The sequence below is a fragment of the Colletotrichum orchidophilum genome (genome assembly GCF_001831195.1).
Source record: "Colletotrichum orchidophilum strain IMI 309357 chromosome Unknown Scaffold_202.1, whole genome shotgun sequence".
Lineage (NCBI taxonomy): Eukaryota > Fungi > Ascomycota > Sordariomycetes > Glomerellales > Glomerellaceae > Colletotrichum > Colletotrichum orchidophilum.
Genome location: NW_019173158.1, coordinates 1 through 21,128, shown reverse-complemented (window position 1 = coordinate 21,128; position 21,128 = coordinate 1). Strand labels below are relative to the sequence as shown.

At 53.5% G+C, this 21,128-nt stretch overlaps 7 protein-coding genes across 7 annotated transcripts; 4 read left to right on the top strand and 3 right to left on the bottom strand.

Annotated features, from left to right (window-relative positions):
* Positions 1-2,097: 2,097 nt before the first annotated feature.
* CORC01_13607 (uncharacterized protein) lies at positions 2,098-3,464 on the top strand (the record flags this gene model as incomplete). Its single annotated transcript, XM_022625223.1, has 2 exons — positions 2,098-2,448; positions 2,517-3,464. 2 exons carry the CDS (start codon positions 2,098-2,100, stop codon positions 3,462-3,464), a joined length of 1,299 nt encoding a protein of 432 aa, XP_022468262.1.
* A 539-nt stretch (positions 3,465-4,003) lies between these two features.
* CORC01_13606 (uncharacterized protein) lies at positions 4,004-5,328 on the bottom strand (the record flags this gene model as incomplete). Its single annotated transcript, XM_022625222.1, has 3 exons — positions 4,004-4,281; positions 4,351-4,775; positions 4,856-5,328. 3 exons carry the CDS (start codon positions 5,326-5,328, stop codon positions 4,004-4,006), a joined length of 1,176 nt encoding a protein of 391 aa, XP_022468261.1.
* Positions 5,329-5,857: 529 nt separating this feature from the next.
* CORC01_13605 (acylphosphatase) lies at positions 5,858-6,468 on the top strand (the record flags this gene model as incomplete). The annotated part of the gene is made up of 4 exons (XM_022625221.1): positions 5,858-5,879; positions 6,004-6,016; positions 6,114-6,198; positions 6,319-6,468. 4 exons carry the CDS (start codon positions 5,858-5,860, stop codon positions 6,466-6,468), a joined length of 270 nt encoding a protein of 89 aa, XP_022468260.1.
* A 2,093-nt stretch (positions 6,469-8,561) lies between these two features.
* CORC01_13604 (helicase associated domain-containing protein) lies at positions 8,562-11,492 on the bottom strand (the record flags this gene model as incomplete). Its single annotated transcript, XM_022625220.1, has 1 exon — positions 8,562-11,492. The coding sequence occupies one exon, from the start codon at positions 11,490-11,492 to the stop codon at positions 8,562-8,564; it is 2,931 nt and encodes a 976-aa protein (XP_022468259.1).
* A 784-nt stretch (positions 11,493-12,276) lies between these two features.
* Positions 12,277-13,987, top strand: CORC01_13603 (WD domain-containing protein; the record flags this gene model as incomplete). Its single annotated transcript, XM_022625219.1, has 2 exons — positions 12,277-12,503; positions 12,592-13,987. The coding sequence occupies 2 exons, from the start codon at positions 12,277-12,279 to the stop codon at positions 13,985-13,987; spliced, it is 1,623 nt and encodes a 540-aa protein (XP_022468258.1).
* A 688-nt stretch (positions 13,988-14,675) lies between these two features.
* CORC01_13602 (uncharacterized protein) lies at positions 14,676-15,203 on the bottom strand (the record flags this gene model as incomplete). The annotated part of the gene is made up of 1 exon (XM_022625218.1): positions 14,676-15,203. A coding segment is annotated over one exon (528 nt), but the record flags the coding sequence as incomplete, so codon positions are not given.
* Positions 15,204-17,669: 2,466 nt separating this feature from the next.
* CORC01_13601 (uncharacterized protein) lies at positions 17,670-18,575 on the top strand (the record flags this gene model as incomplete). The annotated part of the gene is made up of 1 exon (XM_022625217.1): positions 17,670-18,575. The coding sequence occupies one exon, from the start codon at positions 17,670-17,672 to the stop codon at positions 18,573-18,575; it is 906 nt and encodes a 301-aa protein (XP_022468256.1).
* Positions 18,576-21,128: the final 2,553 nt, after the last annotated feature.

Here is a 21,128-nt window from a genome sequence, read left to right as displayed (position 1 = left end):
TTCCCCTAGGTCTTTTCCCTCACCCTACACTATGCTTCCCAAGTGGAATGCTCGCTATCCAGGCATCCCACTGCTGAACCCCCCGAGCTTGCGGATTGCTCTCCTGCCATTGGAAGATGACGCTGTCGCCCGGTTGCACCTTGAATGAGCACCAAGCTGGTGTCGTTTTGTGGTATGCCGGATCTCAAGCAACAGCGGAAGCGGAAGCAGAGGCAGAGGCTCGTGGCCCCACGGGCGTCGACTGGTAATGGCCGCCGCCATTCTCAGACAAGTCAGGCACCTCGTGGTGCAATCTTTTCATCCAACAAAGAGAAGAGGCGGAATGACTGACTCGAGAGGAAACATCTTGCTACTCGTCTCTTGGAGCAATACGTCTAGTCCATCGGACTTGTTTCCAGGTCGAACAGCCCAGCTCGGTGTCATGGAAAGCCCGGCCTCGGCGACCAGCCGTGCCACTGCCATGCGACGAGCTGGCAAAGGCGACTAGATCCTTCTGAAGCTGGTGGTGATAAAGCTTCAAAGCCTTTGCTTGGCCCGTCACTTACACCGACCGCGTCGCCGTACCGACCGCCGGGACAGTGCAGGGCAGCGCTCTTCCACCAGCAGCGAATAGTAAATATTGATTGCTCGTAGCTGACGGTCTTGCGACCGACGATATTGACGCCGTCTGCCACGGGCCCAACCAGGAGGTGGACTTAGGTTCACCTAACCATGCGACGAATACCAAGTCTTACCTCACAGCTTGTCAGCTGTTCACCTCTGTCGCTCCCCAAAACGACTACTTCCTTGCCCCTGGTGCCTCCCGGCCACACCCTCGCTCGTCCGTCTCCTTATTCGCGGCTGATTATATCCCTTTTCATCTGCATCTTTCATTACATCTGCTTCAGGTGTGCTGTATCCGTAGAAAGTGAGCCCAGAAGCAGCATAGGCCCAGGCACAGAAAAGGTACGAGCGCGCAACTCAATTATCATGGCAGCACTTTCGGCACGAGGAAAGCAAGGTAGCCGAGACCTTCCCCACGGCATGTGTAGAAAAGATTGGAGCATGTATTCGTCGGCGGCTTTGGTTTTGTCTTCCATGCTTTCGTCGACTGAGTTCTTAAGAGTATGAGAGAGTGAAAGAGAGGCAAGTGGAGGGAGGATTTGCCAGATCCAACCAAGCTCTTTCCTTGCTCACACACCTTGCTATTATCCGTCCGTACCTCCTGTATACCTAGCCTTGTAAGCAGGCCCTCATCTGGCTACGGATCATGCTGCGTAATACCTGGCCTTATGTGACTGGGCTGCGACCATGATGTACCTGGGTGAGCAAGGCAAGACAAGGTAGCTAGTCCTGACCTGACCTGGACCTGACCTGGGTAAGGTACCTCCCATTAGATACCCACCAGACCGAGCCACACCCCTACCTAGCCCGTACCTCTCTTTTCCCCATTACCGCTACTTACTGCTTTCGGTCAACTTCCCTTCTGCCCCCCAAAATCAAGTTCCTTCTCTTCCTCTTCCTCCCCGTCCTTTCCTCCCCCTCCATTACACCTTGTTCTTCGAAACACTCTTTGTAACACGCCTCAAGACGATAGCTTCCAGAGCTCCAGACTCCTGCTCACCGAATATTGCAGCCTTTCGTCGAACCGTCAAATGCTCAAGCTCCAACCCATCCAGTCGCTTTCAATTGACCTCGCTTCGCGATACGCTACAACAGCACTTATCGCTCCTCACCCCGCTCAGTATCGATACCAGCCCTCAAGCGCATGGTGGGGTCAAGATGCCGCCCAGATCTTCTCTCACGTCTTCCTTTTCAATCACCGACTCCAACAATGAGGTCGTCTGTCCTCTGCGGAATCAGGATGGATCTAGTTGTAGGAAAAGATGCATCGGTGTAAGTCTGGTCGCGCTGCATTGCCCTTTTGCTCCCTCACGACGCCTTCTTTGCCACAAGCAGAGGACACTGCCCCCCCCATATACGCTGCTGCATCTCTTCACTTGGACCCAGTGCACAGAAGGAGCTTTGATTACGACAGCAAAAAAACCCACTCGACTAAGAGAAAAATAAGAGCTACTCTGACACCCGATGAAATTGTAGGAAAAACGATATCGTTCCATGCAAGAGCACATTCGCCGCGCCCATCCAGAACACTACATTTCGAAGCTCCCAGCGACCGAGGAAAGCTTTCTGCTCATGATCAACACCCCTCCGTCCGAACGTCCACCAATGCAGCCAAGCGCAACTTCTGTTCCTCAGGGTTCGTCCCTCTCAGTCCAGGGCTATCCCCCAAAGATTGACCATCTTCAAGGCTTCAATCACGATCATCACATGTACGACAACAGCAACCCGGGTACGCCCCGGACCATGGACGATCACGCCGTCGGTTCCATGCTCCCTGCCGCCAGTGCCGCTGCGGCATTGGCTCAGCTGCATGGCCACAAAGTCGAACCCGAGTGGGAGGAAATGGTAAGCTCAAATCTCCTCTAGCGACTTACAACCTCTAGAACGAGTGCTAATCAAACATGCGCAACTAGGGGTGGCACTCAGACACTGAAGGACGCCGCATTCCAAGAACATCAATTGAGCTGCCTCCTTTGCACTTGGCGAATAACGACATCACTAGCGAACCATTTCCAGCAATGAACTCGAGTCGACCGCGGGATATACTCCCGTCAATCCTAGCAAATTCACCCCCCGGTCGCTCTTCAACATTACCCCCAATCCAGCGGCCTGTGGGACCTGCCCGACCAAGGAAGCAGTCCGTCAGCAAGAGAGGACGAGAGGCGCACCACAAAAAGCAGAAATCCCGCGGCTCGGCAGCAGACTGGCTTCGGCGGATCCAGAACGATGAACGGCTTAGACCAGGTAACAATGACCGTAAGGCGTTATCGGCTGAACCTTCTGCAGACTATGGGAAGAGGTGGGAAGATCTCATCGATGCCGCCGACCAGGCTGCATCGGCTGCCGGCGACATCGATGAGGACAGGACTCCAGTAAGAAACACTACGACACTGGCAGCGGCACATTTTCTGACCGTTATCCAGATGCCCCAATCACCAGTTTCTATTCACAGGGCTTCCTTGCCCCCATTTCAACACCATGGATTCCAAGCAGCAACAGCTGGCGGGAGCTATCAAGCCTCGCCACTGCAGCAGGCCTTGACCCCGCCATCCTACAGCCAGGACACAATTGACCCATTTCCTTCGGTTGAAAGCGGTGAAAGCGGGGAGAACTTTCATATCGAGTCGCGAGGCCTATCGGATTCATCACCAAGTTATTCTTCTCAGAATACCCAGATCTACTGCGCAGCCTGTCAGAGCGTTTCACTTCTCAAAGACTCATACGCCTGCACGGAATGCATCTGCGGTCTGTGCCAGGCATGTGTCGACGTTCTTATGGCAGAGCAGGGGGCACGCCGCAAATGCCCCCGTTGCGCAACAATCGGCGGCCGGTTCAAGCCTTTCCAGCTTGACATCCGGTGATTATGTTTTCTCAACGATCGTCATGCATACATTACGAACAAATTTTCGAGCTCTGAGGCCCACAAATTGCATTTGAAATCACACACGGCGTCTTGGATGGGGCCAATGCGCATATACAGCATCAAGCTTGGCATGAGGATTCACCGCATCGATAATACCCCGGCGTTGCAAAGTCGCGAGAGCTTAGACAGAGCTTTTCACGAGCCGGTTCCTCCACATTCTTTACATTATTATAGGGACTAGTGACTTGTGACAGTCTTGGAAAGGTGTGGCTATCTCTTATTCTTTCTGCTATGGGCACAGTATGGGATATGAAAACGGTTACAGGATCAAGGCTCGGCTTGCACGTTGTTATGACCTTACTTTTGACTTATTGATAACTTTGGGTGGGTATAGGCAAACTGTTTTTAGGAGTACTCTATTGGTTTATAGATGCCAATCATGAATTTTGAATCAAGCTTAGTTATGTCCACTGTCCTTATCATGGGTATCATTCAAATTCGTTTGTTGCTATTTGTGTACAAGAATCAAGTGGCTCATCATCTCCTCGAGTCCTTCTCTTTCTCTTTCTTCAAGAGCAGATCGCGCATGGCAGCTCTAGCGTTACGACTGCCTCCCAACTTGGGACCCTTGAGGACCTCTTCATCGGCCTTGCGAATCCCGGTACGGGCCGCCGGCGCCGCCGTCTTCTTCTTTTGCTGGCGCTGGACCATGGCGTCCATGAACTCACGCCGGAACTCCTCGGCGATGCGGTCATCTGCGTTACCGTCGCCGTCGTTTTGAGGTTCCTGGGGTTTCGGCACATCGTAGACGTCAACTGAATGGGTTCATGTGGTTAGTATGGGCTTATACGCAGCTTGAGGTGATTATGGTGGAAAAGCCTTACGTCTGTTTTCGCGCAAAATCTCCTCGACGAGCTGGTCGCGCTTGATGTCGTCGCTGTTGCGCCGGTTCCTAGGCCGCCAAGGTTTGCCGTCCCTTCCGAGGCGGGGCTTCTTGGCCCTACGGCCGCTGGTGCCGAGATCGTCGTCGACGGCTTCGCCGAGGAGGCGGCGGGCGGCTTTTTCCGTCATGGCTTGGTTCCGGGCGCGAACCTCGTCGCCGAGGTCGACCTCCATGAGTTTCCCCTGCATAATGGGGTGGTTTTTGGGGTCGGGTGTTTCTGCGGCTGCGGCAGTTGCTATTGACGGATTCGTCGCGGCGCGGGTTGCGTCTTTATGTTGGGAGTTTGATGATGATGCCGAGGATGTTGGTGGTGGTTGCGCAGGGGGGGTGTTGCGGTTAGAGAGGTGCGATTCTATGTATTCCATCCTTGCTTGATCAGCCTCTGGCCGTTCGGCAGACTAGACTATTGAAAGTCCCCGGGAGTTGAAACGAGTTGATTTACATACATGTGTTTGTTGACGATCGTCGTGGCCGCCGCGCCGGTCTGCGGTGCAAAGCGCTTTGCGATGAGGGGATCGTCGTCTGGAGTTTGTGCTGGCGTGGGGACCAGCGCGCGCGATGATGATGAGAGGCTCAGTGGGTCTGCGTCGTCTCCGGCGGCGGCGGGGACGCCCGAGGACCCTCGGGCGGAGAAGCCTACGCCGTTTAGACGTTTGCGGGCGCGGTGGCGGAGGGCGGAGGGGATGTGTGATTCGGGGCCATCGTCGGCGACGGTCTCTGTAGCTGATGCTGATGTCGTTATCGTCGTTATAGCAGCGGACGGGGAAGCCGCAGCTAGTGTGGTGGTTTCGCACCCGTTGTCGTCGGAGGGAGATACGGCGCGTTGGCGGAGGCCTGCTTTGCGCTTCTTGTTTGCACGGAAGAGGATCGGGGCCGGGGCCGCGTCTGCGACCGGGGAATCGTCAGTGGGTGGCGCCATGATCCTGTTGATGTGAGCGCCGGGGCGCGCGATTCTTGTCTAGGAACGCGTCGGGCCGAAAATCTACAGCTGTCGGGAATGCGGCGTTATGGATGTTGATTTTGAGCATGTGAGGACAGATGGGTGTTATGCATGTTGTGAAATAGCTGAACGTGGACGGAAAGCGCAAATTCGCGGTGATGGAGGCCGTGTCAGGGACTCCACCTCCGCGACGCCGAAGATTAGCCTATCGATAAGAATCTCCACCCAGGCATGTTGTCACGAGGGGTGAATGCTCCTGCTGGCATGGATGCCATCGGTCTCAACCCCACCAGGTGGTTCCCGCTTTTTGTCTTTGCCTGTCGCAGGAGCTCGAGGGAGCTTCGAGCTACTTTTGACCTCTGTGCATCTCACTCCCCAATCACTTACAACCCCATCTGCGTACACTTAAAACAAAGACTGAAGTTACTATGGCGAAGAGAGTACGCGGTTTCTATGAACAATCGATCTTAAGACAATTCTAACGGGAATCAGATATATTTCCTGGCCCATGGCGGTCAAGTACAAGGTACGTTTGTTCCCCCCTGAGCCCCTCCCCCTCCACATGAGCTCCGAGCTTTCATCTGCTGGATAAGAGGGAGGGGTGTGAACTTGTGATAAGTGAGTTTTCGGGACACACTGACGTCATAAATCCAGGTGTCGGATTCCGGTGCGTGATGCGAAATTCTGACAACACGGCTTTCAATGCTGTTTAGATCGGTTTAGTGTCAATCGAATAAGTGATGTTTTTTATGGTATTGACGAAGCGATGTGGACGATAGATACTTTACGCGAAAGAGAGCCACCGAGTACGGACTAACGGGGTGGTGTCGCAACACTGACAACAACAAGGTGGGTTTTCCAACTTGTTCGGTTTTTTTGGTAAATGAGTCTTCGGTTTGACTCTTCTGATGGAACTTGATAAGGCCTTGCACTCCTTGGAATTGTTGCCGCTGACTCAATCGGGCATAGGTGGAGGGCGAGGCACAGGGAGAAGAGGATGCGCTGAAGAAGCTGCTCAAGGATATTGACGAGGGCCCGAGATCAGCCAGGGTTGTTAAGCTTGATCAGGAGGAGAGGGATCTTGTTCAGGATGAAAAGGGCTTCGCGGTACGACGATGAGTGTTGACTTCAGCGACTTTTCTTAGATGAATAATGCCTGTAGGAAGACTAAGATCGAGGGGATTAAAGAGTGGAAAGGGAGAGGGATCGCGGCGTTATACGATGTTTCATCACTGTAGAGTTCAAAATTGTTATTAAACTTTCTCTGCTAAGGAGCACTTAGCTTCAAAATCTCAGTAATGTCAAAGGCGGGTGATCGTCTTTTGGACGAGTAATGCAACAAAATTATTCATTTGTTGAGTACAGGTGAGGTCCAATGAAGAATCAATGCCATAAACAGCGAACGCGTGACTACGGAATATATTTCTAGTTCTCGACCTAGTAGAACTCCCTGCAATACGGAACGGCCGTGACCTAACGGACATGCAAAGGTAGACAGCACCACTACCATATGTCAGCATTGCCACATCTAGCTAAAGTAAAAGTAGGCCGTAGGGAAAATCATATGTAAATATCCACTGGCATTTCTTTCTATTGGCAACACAAGCAAGACATCTTTCCATATGATTGCCAACAATGAAAGTGAGGGCGGGCACGTCCTAATGGATATGACCAAGACAACTGATACACAGGGCACCGTCTTCAAGATCTAAGATGGCCCTATGGCGTCAAAGGCTGCGGTAGATTTTGTCAACGCCTTCTACCCTGACGACTATAAAGGCCCATTAAGCTCTCCCCGGAATAGCGTGGAAGCAAAGCTGGTCTGGTTTACCCATGTCCTATGGATCCTTGGCAGAGCTCCCCAACGCGGTCCAGAAGCTGTCACAGCAACCAGCGGCCCACTGAATACTTATCAGACTCAGCTATTTGGCTATGCTAGTGTTTCACTCATTCCATTCTGTCTCGTGAGTATGCTCGCTGTCCTTTGCGGAATGGTAAGCAAATAGAGAAAGAAAGCGACGCACTGAGCTGACGGCTCGTCTGCTAGCGACATTGACGCGTACCCGCTGCAGACACCTGCCACTACACTAGAAGGAAATGCCCACCACTTGTATACGTGAAGACAGGTTCGACCTCAGTGAAGTGAGAACAACTGATCGAAGAGTGCAGAGCAGTGGAATTGAGCAGTGGAAGAAAGGGCACTGCTGAACCGTTGATGGTCACCCACCAATACTAGCCACTAGTCATTCAGACCATGAGAACGTTTGTGATCTCTTAGTTCCAAGTCGGCACCAAGGCTACCCTTTTCGCAACTAGTTAGCTATGGCTTTTGTGATCTCATGGTCTATGTGACATTCAATTGCTACAAGTGTGATATTTCTAACCAAACATACGGTAAGTTTGTCAATCCTCCGGTCGATGCCCAACTTTTAATCTCTTTCGAATTCCTGCTCTAATCATTATGAGAACCACCCACAATGTAGTCAGCGACCCTTGGTTGATCCTTTGAAGCTGCCGAGTCCACCCGTCCAAGGTGTAGTTGCAATGGGCAAGCCCCTGCAAGAAACTCTCAATACTACCTACAATTTTAAGTCGAGGGGTACAAGGTTGAACGTAGTAAGGATCTTTAACACTTTGTTGTTCACGTCGAGTGTTATCAGGTCTTGATACTCATCATCAAACCTCTATACTAAGGTAGGCATCGTTCAATGTTAATGTGACAATTCCGCCTCTGTGCCATCATGTGTCTGCTTTGTCGTCTTTTCCTCACTCCCCCATTACAATGATTGCATTAAAGGCAACCGACAGGTCCGGGTTTCCGAATCTACCGTCCATTGAATGTCCGGATACCTCGCAAGTGATATCGCCGATGCGTCTACCCAGCATTGTCTAGTCTACCTGAGATACCTTCCCGACAACCCTACCACCTAGCGTCCGTCGCTAGTAACATGAGTCCACCCAAAAGCGAGCCGGAGCTTGGCAAAGGGTCTTGACAGAGATATCTGACACCCAAAGACAATTCACTCGATGTAGCGTCATCCTTCTCAACAGGCCAACCCATTAGCAGGATGACTGGGACCAAATCTTCGAGCTGCGCTGGCTCTCTCTGTCCCTTCGACGGAATTTGTGAGCTACGACGCTAAGCAAGGGAGTAGAATCTCAAGAGGAATTCGAACCCTCCAGAATTTAGCATTTCTACCCATCAAAAGTCGCTAAAAGCCTCTGCCCCGTCGCTTAATGACAGGCTTCCTCACGGCCCCGTGCGTAACAATCTTCTTCCCCCCAGCCGCCGTCGCGGCTCCGCCAGTCTTTCTCCTCGCAGACTTCTCCTTCTCCGCCTCCAATCGATCTTCCTCCCTCTTCTTATCCTCGGCCATCTTGGTCTCGATCTCCATCTTGCGGTTAAACTCCGTCTCGGTGATGCGCTTGTCTCGCACCGAGTACCCCTTTTCCTTGACCGAGTAAAAGACACCTCCCAGATCGGCCAGCCAATGCGGGTCCACGGCCGTGACGGTCGACACGTACACCTTTGACGTCAGGATGAGCTCGTGATAGACGACGTAATCGGGTGGATGACCCGCGTACAGCGCCGACGTCGGGTGCAGCTGGACGCCAAGGTTTGTTCGCAGGTTGATGTACTCGCCCGAGCCCTTGTACTTGGCCGCCTGGTGGTAGTAGCCGCTGCAGATACACTTACGGATGACGTCCCAGTCCATACCGCAGCTAAGCATCTCCATCTTTTGCATCTTCATGATGTCGAGCAGCTGGTCGCGGATCTCCTTGGCGCGGCGGAGCGACTTGGGGTGCAAAAAGTGCTTGATACACCAGCCATCCGAGCAACCGTTTGACCTCCACGCTGAGTACACCTGAAGATACGTCAGGTGGTCCGACTCGTGCACCCAGAACTTTTCACGCTGGGCATCTGCCTCGTCCTGGCGTTCTTTGGGTCTGTAAAAGACGTTGGGGACGGAGAGCATGGACACGATGGTGATCATTTCCTCGCTGCAGCCGTATTCCTCGGCCGTGATGAGGAGCTTGGAGAGTGACGGGTCCATCGGGAACGCGCTCATCTTTCGACCGAGCGTAGTTAGCTCTCCCAGGTTATCCAAGGCGCCCAAAGCCCACAGATCAAACATTGATGTCGTGATGGTGTCCTGCGGTGGCGGATCCATAAAGTCAAAATCCAACAGATCCTTGACACCTAGCGACTTGAGCATGAGTACTGTGTTGCTCAGGTTCGTGCGCTGGATTTCGGGAATCGTCTGCATGTAGAGTTCCTCTTTGAATGCCTTCTCAGTGAACAGCCGAAACGCCTTTCCAGGCCCTGTTCGACCGGCACGTCCCGATCGCTGCGACGCGTTCGCTTGGGAGATTGGGGTAATCTGAAGGGTGTCCATACCCATCTTCGGGTTGTATACCTTCATCTTGCTATATCCGGCGTCTACCACGTATTTGATACCGTCAACGGTCAAACTCGTCTCCGCGATATTCGTCGCGATGATGCACTTGCGCACACCGGGCGCCGCGCGGTCGAAAATCTTGGCTTGCAAGTCTGCCGGCATCTGACTGTAGATGGGTAGGATGCTCAGCTTCGGCGGGTCGTTGAGGGCGTCAAGCCGCTTCTGGATCAGCTCGCAGGTGACCTCGATGTCTTCTTGTCCCGTCATGAAAACGAGGATATCACCCTGGTCCATGGACACGTGGATGGCCAGGACCTGCTGAACCGCCTGATCCACGTAGTCTTCAACTGGTGACCTGTGAAACATGACATCGACTGGAAAGGTCCGGCCCGGGATGATGAACTCGGGAGCCCCGCCGTAAAAGTCCGAGAATCGCTTCGCGTTCATCGTCGCAGAGGTGACGATGAGCTTCAGGTCTCGTCGCCGCTGGAGAATCTTCTTGAAAAGCCCCATTAGGATGTCCGTGTTGAGAGCTCTCTCGTGTGCTTCGTCCATGATGACGCACGAATACCTGTCGAGGTCAGGCTCGTTGAGTGACTCTCTCAACAAGACACCGTCGGTCATGTACTTGATGACGGTATCCTTGCTGGTGCAATCTTCGAAACGAATAGCATAGCCCACTGTGCTGCCCAGCTTGACTTGCATCTCCTCGGAAACACGCTTGGCAACACTCATCGCGGCTACACGTCTGGGCTGAGTGCATCCAATCATCCCTGAATTTCCAAAACCATCCTCGTAGAGAAATTGCGTCAGTTGCGTCGTCTTGCCGGATCCCGTTTCGCCCACCACGATGATGACTTGGTTCTCCCGGATGACACGCATCAAATCCTCTCGAACGGCAAACGCAGGTAGGTATTGCCTCTGCTCGCGCAACGTCTTGCTCCGACTGAAATCACTGCTGCCCCCATCATCTTTCTTCATGTGGTCGCTAAACTTGTTGCTGTTTTCATTCGTCTCCTCCTTCTCCCCTCTCTTCTTCGCGTCATTCTCCGAAGCCACAGGCAACGCGCTGTCGCCATCATCCTCCTTCACGCCCATCAAATTCCCCAAAGCCGTGCCAGCCATGCTCGTGGCCTCCTGTGCTTGTCGCTGCCGTTCCCTCTGCTGACGCGACTCCTTCACCACCTTGCTGCCTTTCCGACTGAATACGGCCATGTCGCTCTGGAAGTCACGGACGGCCGGCACGGGCTCCAGCTGCTTCGTAAAGATGGTTCGTCCATCGAGGAACGGAGGTCGCAGATCATGCACCAAGAGATGGACTCTTGTAGCCTCCTCGTCATCGAAATCGGCACCCATATCCCTCCTCTGCGCAACGCCCGAAACTAGCATGCGATTTGTCTCCCATGCGTCATTCTCCCTCTGTCTCTGCTCCTTTCGCGCATCGAAGCGCCCCGTCATCTTCTCCGCCTTGACGGCCTCCTGCTTCTCGGCCTCCCATGAAGAGTACGAAGCGAACGGGTTGTGGGTGTCGTCTCCGAATGTGTGGCCGCCAAATTCGTCTCCCAAATACCAGTCGCGATCCAGCGCTTTCGAGTCTTCGTCGGTGGGTTCCGGGACGTCCCTGGCTGGCGTCTCGGCGGCGCGGGCGTCGCGCGGTGTTGAGCGGCCCGAGTCTTGGAATCGCCCTCCGTCTAGCCTCCGGCGCTTGAAACTGGGACCTGATCCATCTCTGTTATCGTACATTTTGGCCGTGACCTAATGGTCGCGCACGTCGTTGTCGTCGTCGGTCTCTAGACCTTCGCGCGCTTTTCACCTTCGATGAAGCCGTCGTCCGAGCAGAATATTGTTGGTTGCACTGCTGTGGGTGGCATTGAGAATAGCTACGATTCCAGGCATTGGAAGAGTAAGGTAATCTAGAAATGCATGTAGGCAATCCAAGTAAACAAAACAAACCATGAGAAATGGGGCAGTACCCACCTAAACCGAAGCGTTTAAGAGGGTCTGGCTTTCTTATGCGTATATCCATAACAGATATCACCCACTAGTCCGATAATGCAATGAGCGCGGCTCAAGCTGGCCTCCAAGGTACTGAGAATGAATGTATAGTACGGTCCGCTAATGCTTTGAAACTTTCTGGGGGAAACCATTTAGATCATCTTATTTCAAGGTAATTGGATAATATTGCGTCATGCTTATTGCGTCAAACGCTTCATATCGAAGCATGCAGTACCTTACTTCACCACCTGAGGTATCTTAGACCGCCACATGCGGCCTTATCCTTTTCTGTACTATCGATAAGAAGATAAGATAAACCCCACCACGACTGGAATTTTTTTTCTGTTCGTCGCTCAGAGTCGTGGATGTTGGAGAATTCGCTTTGCACATATCGATTCAACTTTACCCCGGTCGAAATCTCAAATTAAAAAAAGTCGGGCACATATCCTGCCAGTTTCGCCGCTGCGTACTTTTTAGAAAGCGCGCATTATATACCCGATCACAGAGACATCTTGAAATTGTTGTCTTCAAGATGTCCATGATCACAACATCAACCTGGGTGCCCCGAGGCTTCGCGGCACCCTTCCCCTCGAAATACACATTTGACGAGTCCGAGTACGAGCGCATTGCCGAGCTCGCCAAGCTCCAGCTGGACGACGCGGAAGAGGACTTGAGGGAAGCGCAGGACGAGGAGGAGGGCGTCGCCAAGCCCGCCGACGAGGATGCGACGACAGGCGCCTCTGGCAAGAAGGCCGAGCAGTTGGTCTATACCTAGAAACTCGCCAGCTGCAGCTGGGATCGCATGATGCGTGACTTGCTAACGTGTAATTTTCCTCCGCCTTTGTAGGGTCGACATTAACGACGATGATCTGAAGGAGTACGATCTCGAGCACTACGACGACACCGACGAAGACGACGAGGAAAAGGTCGGCCAGGGCGAGGGCATGGCCATGTTCGGCAACATCAAGTCGCTAGCCTACTACGAATCGAATAAGGATGACCCATACATCACCCTGCCCGCCAACGGCGGACCAGACGACGATGACGACGACCGCGAGGACCTGCAGATCCTCGCGACCGACAACCTCCTGCTCGCAGCCAAGGTCGAGGACGAGATGGCCCATCTTGAGGTATACGTCTACGAGGACGCCGCTGACAACCTCTACGTTCACCACGACATCATGCTGCCAGCCATACCCCTTTGCGTCGAGTGGCTCGACATCCCTGTCCAGAAGGCCGGCGTCGACAAGGACTCGACGGCCAACTTTGTCGCCATCGGCACCATGGATCCCGATATCGAGGTCTGGGATCTCGACACGGTGGACTCCCTGTATCCCAATGCCATCCTTGGACAGGCCGGCGAGGGCTCAGAAGAGAAGAAGAAACAGAAGAAGAAGAAGAAGGCCAAGAAGGCCAACGACGAGTACCACGTCGACGCCGTCCTCGCCCTTGCCGCGAACAGGAAACACAGGAACCTGCTGGCTTCTGCCTCCGCAGACAAGACGGTGAAGCTTTGGGATTTGCACACGGCCAAGTGTGCTAAGTCATACACCTACCACACTGACAAGGTGTGCTCTCTCGCATGGCACTCGGTCGAGTCCACCGTCTTGCTGAGTGGCAGCTACGACAGAACGGTCGTCGCCGCAGACATGAGAGCTCCCGAGGCCAAGGCGCCTCGGTGGGGTGTTGAGAGCGACGTCGAGAACATTCGCTGGGATCCTCACGACCCCAACTACTTCTACGTCTCTACGGAAAACGGAATCATCCACTTCAACGACATTCGCAATGCGCCATCAACCCCCGAGGCGACCAAGGCCGTCTGGACCTTGCAGGCGCATGACGAGTCTGTTTCTTCTTTCGATATCAACCCCATTGTGCCCGGCTTCATGGCCACTGGCTCAACTGACAAGACTGTGAAGCTGTGGAACATCCAGGCCAGCGGCCCCTCCATGGTTGTTTCTCGCAACCTGGATGTTGGCAAAATATTCTCCACGCAGTTTGCCCCGGATTCCGAGGTGGCTTTCAGACTCGCCGTTGCTGGCAGTCGCGGAACCATGCATGTGTGGGACACTAGCACCAACGCTGCCGTTCGAAACGCGTTCGCTGAGCGCGTCCCGCAAAAGTCGGAGGGCGTGGAGGAAGATCGTCTTGTTGGCGTTCTTGATGATGATAGCAGCTCTAGTGAGGATGAAGGAGAGGAGGGCGAGCAGGACGCCGATTCGATGGACGAGGATGAGGACTAGGGTGGACGCTCATCAACATGGATTGAGGACCTTTCACGTGTGTTGCCAGATGCAGCCTGCTCGAAGTCTGGTTCCAGAGCGCCGGGAGACTTTTCCCACAGACTTGGCCAGATGAATCGAAACAGCAGGCCGAAGTCGTCTCCGGCGGCCCGGTGCCGACCCAGAAGGCAGTAGGCCAAAAGCATCACAATAGTGATGACGACTCTGGGCCGGGACGTAGACGGCCTGTACCCAGTACCAATCGGGTGGAGAACAGCCTTTCAGTGTAGAAGTTACCTAGTGGTCTCAAATCGTCTGAAGTTGAATGTGGTCGTCTGAACAGCATCAAGCATAGACCACATAAGCTTCGTCGACATTTAAAGCCAAGACCGTCAAACAGTGGGCTCTAACCGGGAGAATTGGTGATGAAAAGTAACTCTTTAAAGACTGATATATGTGAAGTGGCTAAACTTAGGCGGGTGAATTCACGACTGCGTGGCCCCCAAAGTTTGTTCACCACAATCGACCATTGTGAGGGAGTGTTGTAGTAGAGTGGAAGAATCGCTAATGAAGCATGAACAAAGCGTGGAAGGGGGGCGGCAACAGCCTGACATATTCATGCGTACACATGATGAAGGAGGCGGTGGATCAATATCAGAAGTAGGATAAGAGCCAGGCCAGGATATTGCTCGTGGTCTATTCGCGGGTGTCAATTGTCAACCGAGCATTGAGCTCGACCAGAGCTATGCCAGAGTGATTGTAGACTGACGAAAATGTTATCAGCCAAAGCAAGCTTGGTGTTTTTGACGCCGCTCAAAGATTTCTCCTTGTTTCCAGACCGAACGTGTTCGCCGCCTGCAAGACCCAGGTGAGAAAAAAGCAGTTCCTGATCGACTGGTTCCCACACCACCACAGGGCGGTTCCCCTGGAAGACGCGTGAGGGGAGCAGAGAGTTGTCCACGTTGTGGGGAGTGGGTGAGAGAGTGAAATCGCTGGGCCTACGTGCGCAAGGGGCGCTGACTGGTGAAGGTTGTAAGCGTCGACATGGATCCCCGTCCCGCTTGCGCAGGCACGCCAGGCATATAGCACCACTGGGGTGGGATGGCGCAGGATGAAACAGTGAAACCTCAGGGGGGCCTACCAACGGGCAAGGATGGCGGACGGAATACCCAGCCAATGACGCCTCTTCCTCCGTCTGGTCGAGCCACCACTGGGGACAGCCGGGAACCACCGGCCACGAGACTTTTCTCGGCTAATGGGCTCTTAGGTGACGCTGTCTTGATTTTTGGAGGCGTCGACTCCAAGTCACTGGTTCAACACAGAAGAAACCCACATCTTTGCAAAAGCCCAGCCCTTCTTTATTATCCGTCCACGGCGGATCACATCATATTGTCCAAACAGGGATGATGGTGGCTTCCCGGAGAAACCTGGCAGGTTGACGATGCGCCGCGGCTCGCCCATCTTGAGTCGTAGTGCACAATCTTCTTCCAGGATGTTGAGCGGTGCCGCGTGCGAAGCGCTCAAAGTTGGCGGGTCGGCGTCCGTCGGGGCCCACGAGTTGATCGAGGTGCCGGTGGATGGCGATTGTTAGAGGCCCGATCCCTCTGTTGGACATGTCAAGCTTCTTGAAGAAGGGCTACTTTCTTTTGATTGCCGAGCAGTATCCGTAGTTCGTTGCATGTACGCCATGCAGAGGCGACACAGCAGGGCACATGGCGGTCGCAGCCCGACGCATCAGTCGCTATCGCACGTCATGTGTTGCCGACGTCGGTCCGTCGACAGGGTGTGTGTGTGTGTGTGTGTGTATGAATATGCCCTAGTGAAGGATCCAATGAGGTCGGAGGAGCTGTCAAAGGAAAGCGAGTGACGCGCCGGACTGGTCTCGGCTGTGCTGGTCTGACGATGCCGGCTGTTCTTTCTAGAAGGCAGATCATCGCATCCCTTTGGTGGCGGCAGGATGGTGTCGACGGCGGTTTGAACTTCGGGCTGACGATTGGCATCGATCCATGTGCCATCCCACCGTTCGAGTCGTGCCACGCCCAAATGTGTATTGGCGCAAGGAAACAGACGGGTAGCGGTTGTAACACAGCGAGTCCAGCAAACAGATGGCTGCATCCTTTCCCAAATGGGCGGAGGGTCGTGGGCCAAAGCCAGCATACGTAGTACACACTGAACAGTGGACAAAAAGGGGAGTGGTGGCAGAGAGTGGACGGCGAAAAGGTTGTGCTTGGTAAAGAGTGGGGGAAGGGAAAGGACCAGGGGTTCATGACAAACACGAACTGTCATTGGCGTAGAGGCCATCTCCTTTGGGCCCTAGCGTAGGATAAGAGGGGTCTTGGTAAGAGACACTGTGAGGAAAAAGGGAGCCTTTCCCTTTCAGTTCGCCAAGTCCCACCGTCCACAGGGGAGGCACTTGTGAAGCGAAAAGGAAGCCCACCCTCGTTGGCTCCAGTCCTTGTGAGGTAAGAGTGTCCAGAGCCAACCAGAACGGGGCATGGGTCAATCAAAGAGCGACATCCCCCAGGTACCAAAGGGACTCGGGCCCCATTCATCCTTTTTCTTTCGGCCAGGAACCAGGCCCGGGTCAAGGTTGCGAGAGAGGAAAGCGCTCGAGAAAGAGAGGAGAACCGAGAAACAGCTAGAGAAGATCGCCTTGCGGCTTGCACCTGCAATATTCAATTATTACTCCCACACGCCCGACCCTTGGCCTGTCATTTACGCGCTCTCTGCTCTCTCTTTTTCTTCTTCTCAACCTATTCCATTCCCCATATTGGAAAAAGGATCCTGTCTCTTTCGCTTCTACTCCAGCAAACACACCATCGTTCCCTTTGTGGTGTGTCTTGTTTCTATTCTTGCCTTCCCTCTAGACATTTTCCCTCCACGGAGTACTCGAAAGCATTACACCTTTGTCTCGGGCTCGAACTCGTACGGCAGCAACACACAACTTTCTCTCTCTCTCACCCCCTCTCTCTCTCCATTATACCGCGCGACACGTTGAACGTTCCTTTTCGGCTGGCTATTGCACTGAATCGTCCGTCATTACACACAAGCGAAACCTAGATCAACCCCAAAGTTGATCTATATCACTCACAATCATTTCATCGACTCCATCTCACTGAGTCATCCAAGACTCATTACAGCTCACACAGCAACAACATCAAGTGTTAACCGGACCGACCCCGACTTATCGTACTCCCGAAGTACCCCAGGACTGGACTCCTCACATATTGTCTCGCGCGATCAGCAACACACAGCAACTCTTGCGCAGGATAATCCATCACGGCCAGCCCGTCTCGTCTTAATAATCACTTGTCTCGCTTCTTGCCAACATCGCCGTGGACAGGCGGACACTGAAGCACACCATCACTCAACAATCAGCTCGGCAGATCCTCTCGGTCACCGCCCCCATTCACCTTTTTTCGGCATCACTTCCCTGCTGCTCACTCGACTGCAACTATCTTGCTGCACGGGGTCCACTTCAACCGCCAACCAAGGTCACACGTCCAATCACCATTGCAGTTTCAAGCACTTTTCATCACCATCTGCCGCTCTTCGCAGTCCTTCATTGCACAACAGGCCCTGGCTCTCGGATCAGGCGCTTGCGTTCCGCAACTGAACCCAAGTTCGCCTACATAATCAGCAACCCCTAGCCTTTTGCTCACGTTTTCCCTTCAGCCAACACTAGCTTCTACCGACAACCATCATGTCGTCACTCTCACGAGCCTTCACAACCCGTCGGGTCAAGCAGAGCATCGATCTGTCCGACGCCGCACGGGGAAAGGAGCGCAGCAACATCATGCAGCGAAGCAAGACCACCAAGCACCCCGTCATCAGACACAAGATCTCTGCACCCATGGAGCTTGTTCACACCACCAACATGCTCTCATATAACGCTCCCGATATCCGACCCAGAACCGGAACTGACGCCTCGATCAACTCGTCCAGGAAGTCGTCAGAGGACGACTCGGAAAGCGCCACCTCCGCCGCGTCGTCTCCCCCGACCAGCCCCGACGTAGCGCCTCACGAACTGTCAAAGGAGCCAAATCACCTTTCCTGCTACTTTGTCGCCCCAGGCCAGGCTCTCAACTCTTCCGTTTCCGAAGTCCCCGCTATTCCTTCCGTCCCTAAACGCGCGCCCTCGCACACGAAGCAGGCCTCATACGACGCGGTGGCTCGCCAGCGCTCACTGTCTCAAATGTCCAAGTCTTCAGACAAGACCGTTTCCTCCAAGGCCAGCATGACATTCTCCTCGCGGGCGTCATCGGGTTCCAGCGCTGCCTCTACAATGTCTCACAGCTCAGTCGCTCCCGCTCCGAAGACCCCTGTGCCGCCTCTACCCACGCCCGCATTCCAGCATCCCCACCAGCCGAAACATGAGAAGTCTGCCGAGCCGCACCCGTTCGGCCGTGAGCTGGCCCAGGTGACCGAGATTGCGGAGGAGTTTGGCATCCAGGACGATGTCATGTACGAGGAGGAGTGCGCCCTCAAGGCGGAGGGCCTCTGCAAATTCGCCGCAGAGGATTACCTAACCGAGGTTCAAAGCTTGTTCGCCAGCTTTTTCCAGGACAGCCACGCATCTCAACGCCCCTTGGCTGCCGCATGGATCTGATACGCCTCGCTGCTTTCTAGCGGCGCCTCGCTCAAAATTCTTCTTTGTACATACTTTCAGGAAGCAAAAAAGCAACCTGACTACGGCCTTGGCTTTTTCTTTGGGAACGGAGATGATGAAAATGCGACCTTTTGATTCGGACAACAGCCTCACTTGGAGCAGACATTACGCGACACGGAGAGAGATTGCTCTGTTTGGAACCTGACGCCCAACTACGTGCGGGATACTTGGCGTTTCTGTGTATATATACCTTTGAATGACGTGTGGATATCCCCCCGATAGTGCCTTACATATAGGCCTCTACCAATAGTGCTATTGATAACTAGCTATTGCTGCAGCACATGTTGTTGGTTGGAGCCCTCGGGTGTGATGTGACTTGTTTTGATTCGGACCACACGGTCCGTGGTTGTTTACCCAGAGTTCGTCGCTGCATGAATCCACCCGTGCGCTGCAGCCTGTCCATGTTTACTGAAGGGAGCTTATTTCGCCTGATGATTTGCGTTCATTTCATCGGATGAAATGAACAAGCAATAGCCTCGAATGCAAACCCACAGACTGTTCGAAAACGGTGTACGAACAGGAGTATGCAACGCACAGCCAAAGAACAATCTCAGGCAACCTTAGCCAGAAAGCCAGTGGGCAATAAGGTAGGCGAGAGCGGGTAGGATGCAGTCAGGACGGGTTTAGCTCCATCGCGCCAGACCGAGCTATCGGAGACAGCGTCGCCGAAGGAGGCGGCCCATCCGTCTTTTTGGTGCCCGGACCGGTGAACTTACAGTACGCCAACGCCTTTTTGTTTTTGTTCTCTGTCTACGGATATCCCTCCCTTTGCTATCGAGTTTTTATTTAGCACAAAGCATAAGTAAATGGCTTCCCCTCCGAGTCTATGCGACGCCTCTTCGAATGATTTATCGGGTATACCGTCAATACCGAGAGACGAGTAAACGGCATGAGCGATGTGGTCAATTTGCTATCCATGTCATCCGCGGAAGGGGAGGGAGGGCTGTAGGTGAATCTGATGATTTGAATGATGTTCGATGTGGAGTGTGTCAGCTTGTCGGGGTTCCCGCCCAAAGACGGAAGGATCGTCAGCGGTCGTCGCGGGGGGTATGTGGCGGACAGGGGTAGTGATGGTGGGGACTCTAGAGTTCCCTATTGTCTGCATCTGGCGTCCTGGCCAACGATCTTTTGAGATGAGCCCTTTCCGTGAGCGAACCTATTGCAACGATTGCTGCATCATTGTCTCTCTTGACTTGCTGATGATTGGAGGTAAGGAAAGGGAGAAGAGGGGTTGATGGTGATGGTTGGTGGTGGGCGCGGAGAAATGGGTCCCGTTTGTAGGCAGCGGCAGATGGGCACGGGGTGGTGAGGATGTCTTGTCATTGAGTGAGGTGCATCTCGAGCGTGAGTGACCTTCTGTCCGATTGACGACTGCGACGTTGATGCCATGTGACGGCCTGTCGGGTCTTGTGGCCAACGCGAGCACCAAGGCATACTTACTCTGCGTTGAAGCAGTAATTGGGGGGTTTTTTTTTTTCATCACCCAGCCGCCTTCTCAGCACAAATGTTTGCTTCAGAGATGTGAATCAGGGAGAGAATTTCAATCCGGTGGTCCTCCTCCAACCCCCGCCCTCTTCAAGGGGTCCCGGGGCCACAAAGTAGGGATACAGTAATGTCTCTGCGCCTTCCGTCTCGGCAGAAGGAAACATGGAGAAACCTGTTCCAGGCGTAGCCATAACAACTTGACTGCAGATATAGCAGTCCCCAAGTTTTGCCTGCAGTGGATCATGCTTGTACTGAAGACAAAAGGAGGGCGCGAGGACGTCATTGCAATTCATTTATATGAGAAAGTGGAGTTTCCATCCGACTGAAGTGATCTAATGATAGTGACTTTTCCTGACTTGGCCCTTCCCCCAAGTTGATGGGATGCCAAGAACGCTTTAATTCTCCCCTGTTCCGTTCTTCGTAATCCCGTGGGCCCCCGTGGATGGGGAATCGGGGCCCTGCCCCAGTTCGTTTCGTTTGATCTTCCTCCAGGGTGCTTGCCCGCATGAATGATGCAGCAAGCGAAAGGAGGACACGGGGTGGGCAGCAGGGCGATGGGGCCGCGGATCGCCGTGCCCGGGAGGCGGGTGTTTGATCGGGGGTCAGGATGGGTGGGAACACCCCCGAGATTTTGACCGCAGGTACTAAGGTATGTCTCTCTGCGCCTACTCCTATCCCTCATAAGGGCCAATTACTCAATATTGCATATCCATATATAACACGCTTACAGCATCCACTAATTGCTGTTTAACACTTTTTAAGATAAACCTCGAGATCTCAGGGTCTATGATTAAACCTCCTCCTCATCCAGGTTCACAGTTAACCTCAATGGCCTCATCAATAGATGAGAAAACTTAGACATTGCCAAGTATTTAACGCGAGGAACTAAGGTATGTAAAGCCTGCCTGTCCGTGGAAGTTTTCTACCTCCTATTGCTGAAATAGCCGAACCACCCCCCCACCCCCCCGGGGTCACGAAACCACGCAACTCGTAAAGCTGGGTCTGGTG